This window comes from Saccostrea cucullata, unplaced genomic scaffold (genome assembly GCF_032062105.1).
Source record: "Saccostrea cucullata isolate Sc308-1 unplaced genomic scaffold, CSIRO_AGI_Scuc_v1 ctg3508, whole genome shotgun sequence".
Taxonomy (NCBI): Eukaryota; Metazoa; Mollusca; class Bivalvia; order Ostreida; family Ostreidae; genus Saccostrea; species Saccostrea cuccullata.
In genome coordinates, this window is record NW_026933095.1 from 32698 (window position 1) to 42194 (window position 9497).

Below are 9497 nucleotides of genomic sequence, written 5' to 3' on the forward strand. Positions count from 1 at the left end.
CCTTTTAAATCGCGAAATAAAGTTGTCGCGATTAAAAGTTGGTTTACAGTAACCCTTGTCAATTTTTTTTCAATTCCTGAAAGAATTTGGTTTCAGGAAATTACAGATTTCAGAAACTAAAAACTCTATTTTTATTGAGAAAAATAAAAATAAAATAAATTCAGTATGCCCCAATACATTGCACTAAAAGATTGTTTTACTTCTTTCCTCATATTGTATGCGCTCAGAAAAGTTGAATAAGTTACCATGACCTGAAGTACCTAAAAATAAATGTAGGTACACCAAGATTTTTGATACAATATTTTTAAAAAGCTGTATGCAGCAGCCAACATGGCCCAAAGTAGTAAGCAATAAGTTTCTCTGTTAAATGAAGTTTTTCAATTGATAGGAAATGAGTGATTCCCCTTTGATGTCTCTGTTTTCTCTTTTAAGCGGAAGAAAGTTGAGGCTGACCAGGATCCTGAAGTAAGGAGGAGTCCCTCTCCCATTAAACTGCACTCATGAGCAGAAAGTGTGGCAAGATTCAGACTTTATTTCTTGTATAATTTTCTGACTTTTTGCTTGCCAAATGAGATTGGGCCAAAATAAAAAATAGTCTTGTTTCCTGCTACCCGACCTACCCTATTTTTTTGCACCCGACCCTAAAGTTTTTTTTAGCTTTTGGGGAAAAAAATTCAAAATTTTAGAAATTTCATGTTTCAAAAGTGAAAAAAAAAAATATATACTCAAGTTGTATTACATGAAATATATTGATAAAATATGAACTTGCATAAAATTCCACTTGAGTTGTGCATCAAAAGGCATGGAATTTCATTTTAAAAGATGATATCTACCAAGCTATGACATGCTTAATTTGGTTTTGTAGTAGTTCATATCCAAAAAAATACCATTGGGAAAAATAAAATAAAATAAAAAAATAAAATAATTTTCCTACCTACCTACCCTATTTTTTTTGTGGCTGGAAGCAGGAAACAAGACTATTGTTTTTTTTGGCCTTGGCTGTACCATTCTTTAACATCTGGACTTTTAATTGATAGAATTACAATCAAGGACAGGGGTCAATTAATATAAGAAGAATCCATGTCCTGGCTGTGTTTTTCAGGCAACATTTTCAAAAGTGGTAAGTAACAAGTTTGTTTTAAGCTTCTCACTTGATATGAAGTTCAGGTATCCCCCCCCTTTGATGTTTCTGTTTGATCTTTTGTAGCAGAGGAAGGTTAAGACTGACGAGGACTTCTAAGGATGGAGTCCCTCTCTCATTCCACTACGGTAATGAGAAGAATGCACGGTAAGATTTGGGCTTTACTTCATGAAGTATTAATAAATTCTGACAAATCTTTCTTCTACCTCTTCTCTACTCTAAAGTAACTATACATCCCTTCCCCATCCTAATTTTCCCTGTAATTCGTATTCCCACCTTATTGTCTTATTTGATAACTGATTTTCCAGCTAATAATGTTGTAATGATTATATTTACTCGAAATTCTTTGATTTACTTATATTGCATTGAATTATTAAGTACTAAAATTCTCTCCCTTGTATATTTTCAAGGACTTGGACAAGGGAATAAGGGGAGGGGGAGACCAGGGCTGACCTAGAGAAGAAGAGTCCATTGTCAAGCTTTGTCCAGCAGCCAATATCTGATTAGACGTTACGCACGATGTAGGTGACGTTTGACGTTACGCTTTTATAAAGCGCTACGGAAAAATTGACGTAATGCTTCCGATTATGTTACTTGCTTGACTGATACCCTTTCGCTATCTCTTTTTACTTGAAATACGAGTTTAAAAAGTCATAGGCTATTAGTCATTAAACTAAGGGACATTTAGGGCGATTTGGATTTGTATATATCTGATAAATTTTATTAATTACTCAAAGCAGTCTTGAACGCATTTTTATGTGTTACGCTAAAGCAGAACGAATTTTACACGTCAAGAACGTCCACTGGACAAATGTGTTGAACCTCCTAAATGTTGCGTAAAATATTAATTAATGGAGTAAATTTAATAATATGACATTCAATCTAATCGTTTAGAGTAGCACATTTTGAAAATTCAATTATTTCTGTAGTCGATGGGGAAAACAATATAATTTAACGACTCGATAAAAGGCATTGTCTTATTTTTGCACGTCGTTTTAGTCGCTGGACATTTCTGTTGAACTAAGTCTAGTTACTAGCTCCAAAGCATGAAGTTTGATATCAACATCATTGAAATATTTCAAATCTATAGAAAAAGCACATTATTTTGATATATTTTGTTTTTATTTAAACTTTCTTGTTAATGAGTAAATTTATTGTTTTTATTCATATGCACGTTTTTATTGAAAAGCGTTACAAATTCTTCACCTGTAAAAACTATCGCTTTATATTTCTCGCCAACATTTAATGCAAAATCGTTAATGAAGTCACAAATGACATGGATTGCTCTTGTTTTGTGAGAAAATTGAAATTTCTAGATTCTCTTTTGAATGCTCTACACACAAAAAATGCGCGATCCCTGCTAAAAAATGTAACGCGTTACACGCTTGAAAAATACCTTTTTTTGCGTTATAAAATTCTACTTTTTGCATAAAAATTATTTAGATGCTATTCTCTTACTTGAATCGGGTAGTTCTGTTCAAAATCTATCCATTCATACTAAAATCATCCATATTGCGAGTATATTTTTAAAATCACCGAAGTATTTCATAGGTTATATTGGTAAATTGTAAAATAGCACCAACATCGCGCGTAACGTCATTAAGAAGTGAGTAAAAAGCTTTTTTGGCAATTTTCAAATTTTCTTTGTAATTCAAGTTTGTTTAAATCGTGGGTCCAGGAGAATTTAATTACTTCTGTTGCAGAACAGCAAGACCATGTTAGTTGCAATAACACTAAAGCATTCCAATGTTGTATTGATTCAATAAAGTTATATCATGATCCTTTGGGGCTAGAGTTGGCAAAATTATGAAGTAAAGATTTTTTTCTTCTTATAACAAGGTTAGGATGACTCAGGTGAACATTATGGCACAAGGACCTCTTGTACATTTGTAATGATCTTTGGATTTTTCTTTGTTAACAGGCAGAAGATGAGACTGACCTCAATCTGTCAACAAGACTGTGGAGAGTAAGGATTAACTGCTGTCTATCCTAAAATTGATGGTAAGATAGTTGTCAATTAAGCTATAAACCTTTCAATTTGTGATTAAGAATTTATGACATCACTCTTTTTTTTTTTATTCCTAGTGGGTTTTTTTGTTAATAAGCAGGGGGTTATGCTGGTATTGTCCCATTTCCAAGAGATAGCAGGTTGTCATAAGTCAGTGAGAGTCCAAAAAGATCAACTGGGACTGACCTGAAAATAAAGGTAAGACACAAGTTCTACTTACTCCTTCTACTCTGTGAAAATTTACTTTGCTCTCTTATTTATTAAAATTTAATTAATATTTTTAGCTCACCTGAGCTGAAAGCTCAAGTGACCTATTCTGATCACAATTTGTCTGTAGTCCGTCTGCCTAGGTGTCCATCTGTAAACTTTTTTAATTTTCAACTTATTCTCAAGAACCACTAGACCAATTTCAACCAAACTTGCCACAAAGTATCCTTTGGTGAAGGGAATTCAAGTTTGTTCAAATGAAGGGCCACGCCCCATTCCAAGGGGAGATAATTATTAATTATTGAAAAATTAATGGCAATTTTCAAAAATTCTTCTCAAGAACCACTGTGCCAGGAAAAATGAAACTTATGGGGAAACATCCTCAGGTAGTGTAGATTCAAGTTTGTTCAAATCATGACCCCCAGGGGTAGGGCGGGGCAACAATGCATGATCAAAGTTTTACATAGGAATATATATATAGGAAAAATCTTTAAAAATCTTCTTCTTGAGAACAGCAAAGCCATGATTGGTCACATCCTCAGGTAGTGTAGATTCAAGATTGTTCAAATCATGAACCCCGGGGGTAGGGCGGGGCCACAATGGACGATCTAAGTTTTTGCATAGGAGTATATAGGAAAAATCTTCTCAACAACAGCAAAGTCATTATTGGTCTTGTTTTTATTGAAGCATCCTCAGGTAGTATTAGATACAGATTTGTTAAAATTATGACCCCCAGGGTTGGATGGGACCACAATAAAAGTTCAAACTTATAGGGGAGAAAGCCACAGTTAGTCAAAAAAAAATATGTAAGCATCCTTAGTTAGTGTAGATTCAAGTTTGCATAGATAGAAGTTTGTTCAAATCATATCCCCCTTTTAGAATCGGGACCACTTAGGTATTTACTGAATTGATTTTTTCCTAGCCACAGTGTGCTCAGGTGAGCTATGTGGCCCATAGACCTCTTGTTTGTTGATCCTTTTATGATTTGTTTCTTTACAGGTAGACTGGCATCCATATATTGTTTCTTTAATGGCAGACAAATAAATGAAATAAGCTTCAACAGTAGTGCAGAGAGTAAGGTTTGGACTGCAGCTTGATGTAGTCTGACTGAGGAAACTAAACAGTCAGGACTCAGGGGAACTTTTCATATTCTTTTTCTTCAAACTAGATACACTTTACTGACAGAGTTCAATGGACAGTGTTGATGAGTTCATTGTTATCACAGAGTGATGGACACATTAGATAGCTAAACTGACAGAGTTCAATGGACAGCTCTGAGTACATCGTTAGATCTACAAAACGGTGGACACATTAGATAGCTAAATGAGAAGAATCAAATGGACAATGCTGACGAGTTCATTGTTATTAACAAAGTGAGGCAACACATTAGATAGTTGGAGAATCAAATGGACAATGCTCTGCGTACATTATTGTTAACAAGGTGATGGACACATTAAAGAGATAAACTCACAAAAGTCAATGTACAATAACAATATTTAATTCATTGTTATTAACAAAGAGATGGACACACTAAGCAGCTTAATGCAAGGAATCTAATGGACATTTAGGAATGGATTTTACGTTTTTTTTCTTGGCAAGAAATTTCTGGGTTGGATGTTTTTTTTTACCAGAGTGACCCTCTTGCAAAAAATGTCCTATAGGTCCGTGCCATTTTTTTTAATGTACAAAAATATCAATATAAAAATAAAATTTATTCAAATATGTGTGGCAGTTGGCAGTAAACAGCTGACAGTTGGCAGTAAGCAGTCAGCAGTAAGCAGTTGGCTGTCGTATATGGCATTCCATAGTGTATAAATTTCAGATTGGTATATACGATTTTTCAACGGTGTGTACAAATTCGAAGACACTACAAGAATTTAAAAACACATGTAATTTACTGAAAATGGAGATTTCTATTCATGACGTTGTTATAAATCTAGCGCAGCGTCGGACTGGGCTATGCAGTTTGTGTATACAAACTGTTTATTTAGATGACTTTCGTAATTTTGTGTGTATTGTGTTGAATTTTAAAGATTAAATTAATTATAAACTATACTTAAAGATTATTGCTAGCACTTGGAAGTGCGTTGCGCCTTAAAAAAGAAATGAAGTTCGTGTCCATGAACATGTGTTAAGTCAAAACCCAAATGTTTGACGTTATAATGAAATTACCTTAAGGTCAAGATCTAGTAAATGAAAGGTGCCCACAGATTTATCAAACTTGAGAAATGAATTCCTTTATTGGTGCTTTACAACCTTAGCTTGATCAATTAAGATGTTTCGGGGCATAATTTGTAGGTAAACAAGATGAAAAATTGTATTTTAAACTGTCATTTTCAATGAAAAATTAAGAAAACCAGTCATGAATATGGGAGTTTTTTTCGTATTCGGCAATGGAAATGTATCAAGATTGCCTACAGTCTCTCAGGAAATGGTAATTAGTATGTTCATGGCCTCTTCTTTAAATCAATATCAAATTTAATATAGGTATCCGGTTTACTTTTCATATGATTTCAAATTGAATGACATGAAAATACCCTATTTTCTAAATAATTCTGCTAAAGCCGTAAAGTACGGGAAAAAGAAAGTTGAAATTGATTATGACGTCATAATGGATCCAGCACCAAAAAATTAGTCTCAAGGTATTTACTAGATCTTGACCTTAACGTCAGACTGGTCCGTGCGCACAATCTGCGATCTTTAAAGACCCCGATTTTTACAAAAATATAACGTTTCCTAAATAAAAATGAAACCTTTCTGACTTGGTTTTTCACAAGAAATATTTTGATATACAATAGATGCATATAGAACCATTTATTTTGCCAAAAACGTCATTGTCCACGAACTTTTTGGACAACCCTCGTAAAAATAAGGTACCCATTTAATTTTTTTTTACTAATAAAATATCCAAATAAGATGCAGATGAATAAGACTCTGTGGGATCTTTAATTCAAGTTCACTTGCATGACTTGGATTTACAGGGTCGACACTTGAATGGAGGTAGCTATTGTTAATTGATAATTTGTCGTTAATATTTCTAAATGTCGAGTTGGAAGTCATGGCAAGCGATTTTTTTTTCTAAAGTGTAAGTTTTTGAATAAATTTTGCTACACATAAGTACAAAATTAGGCATGCTAATAACAGGACACAATTGTTTTGCTCATATGAATTTCGATGGATTGTTGAAGACTTGATCTCAAGAACCAACATTTTATACCATTCGGAGTACTTGTGTAAAGAATGTATTTAGAAAATTATTTTGCAAATGACCAATGATGTTGAGTAAAATTACGAGTCTCAATTTTATTTCAAAAAGCATCTGTCTATGATGTCAAAAAGAAGTCTTATGTTTTGATGTTAATGACTTTGGTAAACGTTTGTGATTTCAAATTTTCAAAAATTTTCTTGGAGTTTTTATGTATTCACATCTGATTTAAATCACTTTATGAATATATTGATTGTATATACAGATTTCAAGACAAATTGACAGTAAAAATGCACAACTAATGTAATCCTTTGCAACTATTTATTTGCTATCAAAAAATTCAAGCAAAAAAAAATTAAAAACTGACATGATGAGAGAAGCAAAAAACAACACGGAGACATTTTTGACATTCGCTGTTTTTCATAGTCCTTTTACGATGAATCCGATTTTTACCTACAACGATAGAATACCAGCATTAAAACGAACAATTAAGTGTTAAAAATATTTAGTACAGGAACTTCTAAAAATGATTACTTCTCCACTTACTTCAAGCTCCTTTACAGATACCACAACCTTTTCTGCACTTCTTGTTCATGAATTGAGGGTTCTTCTTACATTCACCGGAAGTGGCCCAAAATTCACAATCTTTATCGTTGTCTTCGCAAACTTCAACGCCTTCGCCTTTTAGAGCAATCAACAGAGTTTTCAACTGTACAATTTGCAAAAATCAGTCTCTAATAGCTTGGGATACTATATTTATGAAATTCTTACCTGTGCAAAGTTTATTTTCGCAGGTTTGTTTTTGAAGACACTTAGAGCAAGCTGCACCTTTCTCAAATGGATACTCCGATATATCATTTCCCCTTAATACAAATGTTGTCTAGTTTAGAATATTTGATATATCCATTGAAAATCAAGTTTAAAAAAATCCCTAATGTGGATACGTTACATTTGCATACAAATTTCTTGCTGAATTACATTCAAGGATGCATGTGAGAATATTTTTTTTTAATTTTTGTACTTATGCCTATAAAAAGTGTATCTAAAAGTTACAGGACAAGATTTTTATCCCAGAACCTTTGCAATACGGACGTTTGACTTACTTGGGATCGTAGTAACAAGCAAGATACCACGCGTTCTTCACAGGTCTTCCAAATGCTTGAAGGTAGTTACATTTCTCCATGGCACATCCGACTTTTCTAGTTTTAGCCCAGACTACCTACAATATAAAGTATTACAGACTTTGAATTAAAAATTTACTCGTTGGAAATGGTGTACCAAATTACCTATAAAAATTTAATGAACAATTTGCCCGTCTCCCTTTTTTGCGAACACACAAATTTTGTAAAGGGTAGAGGAAAAACTTGCATCATCGCAAACTACATTTAAAATATCGCAATCTCTTTTCCCTGATCTTTTTAACATATGTCATAAAAATGACAAAAATTTGGATAAGGACCTCCCCCTGCACGGTTCCTACGATCCCGTCCATAAACTGCAAAATTTTATTACAGACAAATTTCACCAAAATTAAGGCTATCCTAACCTGCGTATAATGACAACTTCTCGGTGCACAGGATTTCCTATTATAGTTATAGTCCTTGATTTCATCATACCAGGCCTTCATTGAACTATTGATTAATTCCTCTGTCTTCTTAGGGTTGGAATCAAAAGCCAGATTTTCTCCCCTTCCTTTCATCTCGTGTTTGAAATTGCATCTCTTTATCCAACTTCCCGCCTCTTTGCTGAGTGTGTCATCCCACACCTATTTAAAAATGTATGTTAATAGGGATCATCATTATGATTTTTTCTCCATAGATTTAATTATGTATTTATTAGTACTCACCAAAGCCTGCATGTCGGCTGCACCTTGCTGGGCCCGGTAAGCATTGTGTACGTCTAGAAGTTGCTGTTTATACTGATCTACAGGGACGGTCTCAGAATGTACTCTCACCAGGACGACACAAACCAAAGACAGCAACAACCGCAACACCTCCATCTTAATAATAAAATTTTCATTAAAAGTATCGTGTTCATCTTTTTTTTAAAGTGTCATAAACCAATGTTTCTTATCCATTTCATGTATAAGAATTTTAAAATGTCGATTACGCCGTCCTTTTTGGTGTCTCAAGTAAAGTAATAGTGTAATAAATGCTATATCGATCTCTCTATAGAATACTTTAGGCATTATACTTATGGATTTGTCTCTTTTTAATGTCTTTGACACTCAAAATATACGGAGAAATGTTGAAAATTATTTTTATAAAGTAAAATTTCCAATCATATTTTGGATCTTAATAGTTTTTTAACATGTTATATGTAAAATGTGAAGATAATGAACTGTAAGCGATTTCAAAAACCCCAAAACAGTACAAATATGTTAAGTTAAGAGTGCAGCCATAAAACACGGACCCTTGAAATTCAAGAAATGTGATCAGGTGCCTAGGAGGAGTAAGCATTCCCTATTGACTGGTCGAAACTGCCGTTCCTTTTTATCAAAAACTCTCTTTTTTAAGGTTTATCATTCTTCTGTTCACTTATATTAAAAAACTGCTTCATGAAATAAATATTCATAAATTCATTATTGAAATGGCAACAATTTTGGTTTACTTTGTAGAATAAAATTTAACAAGAATGGTGTTTCAAAGAAAATCAAAGTCACGTATTTCTTCTTCTCAAGTTACTGTTCTTTTCTAACAGGCTCAATGGGCCTTAAAAAAAAACCCAGCAACTTACCTTTCTGCTCGCCGTTTTCAGTCCCCAGTCCCATCGTTCTTTTTATACTTATGTTATAAATGTTACTGGGTCTTATTATTTCCACTATATTTCAAAAGATTAGTTCAGTTGAAGACCATGTTAATGTAGGCCTCATCAACATCTAGTACCAGTTTCTGCAATGTTCGTCATTCAGACTATTATATATTTTGACTAACCAT

General features: G+C 33.4%; 1 protein-coding gene and 1 long non-coding RNA gene across 2 annotated transcripts; one reads left to right on the forward strand and one right to left on the reverse strand.

Moving 5' to 3' along the window:
* Positions 1–1004: 1004 nt before the first annotated feature.
* LOC134237253 (uncharacterized) lies at positions 1005–3143 on the forward strand. Its single transcript, XR_009985785.1, has 3 exons — positions 1005–1120; positions 1208–1288; positions 3063–3143. It is a non-coding gene; the product is annotated as an uncharacterized LOC134237253 (long non-coding RNA).
* Positions 3144–6868: 3725 nt separating this feature from the next.
* Positions 6869–8691, reverse strand: LOC134237254 (peptidase inhibitor 15-A-like). Its single transcript, XM_062719356.1, has 6 exons — positions 8408–8691; positions 8108–8326; positions 7665–7780; positions 7333–7424; positions 7108–7242; positions 6869–7014 (listed from the first exon to the last, which is right to left on the reverse strand). The coding sequence occupies exons 1-5, from the start codon at positions 8558–8560 to the stop codon at positions 7109–7111; spliced, it is 714 nt and encodes a 237-aa protein (XP_062575340.1). The 5' UTR covers positions 8561–8691; the 3' UTR covers positions 6869–7014; position 7108.
* Positions 8692–9497: the final 806 nt, after the last annotated feature.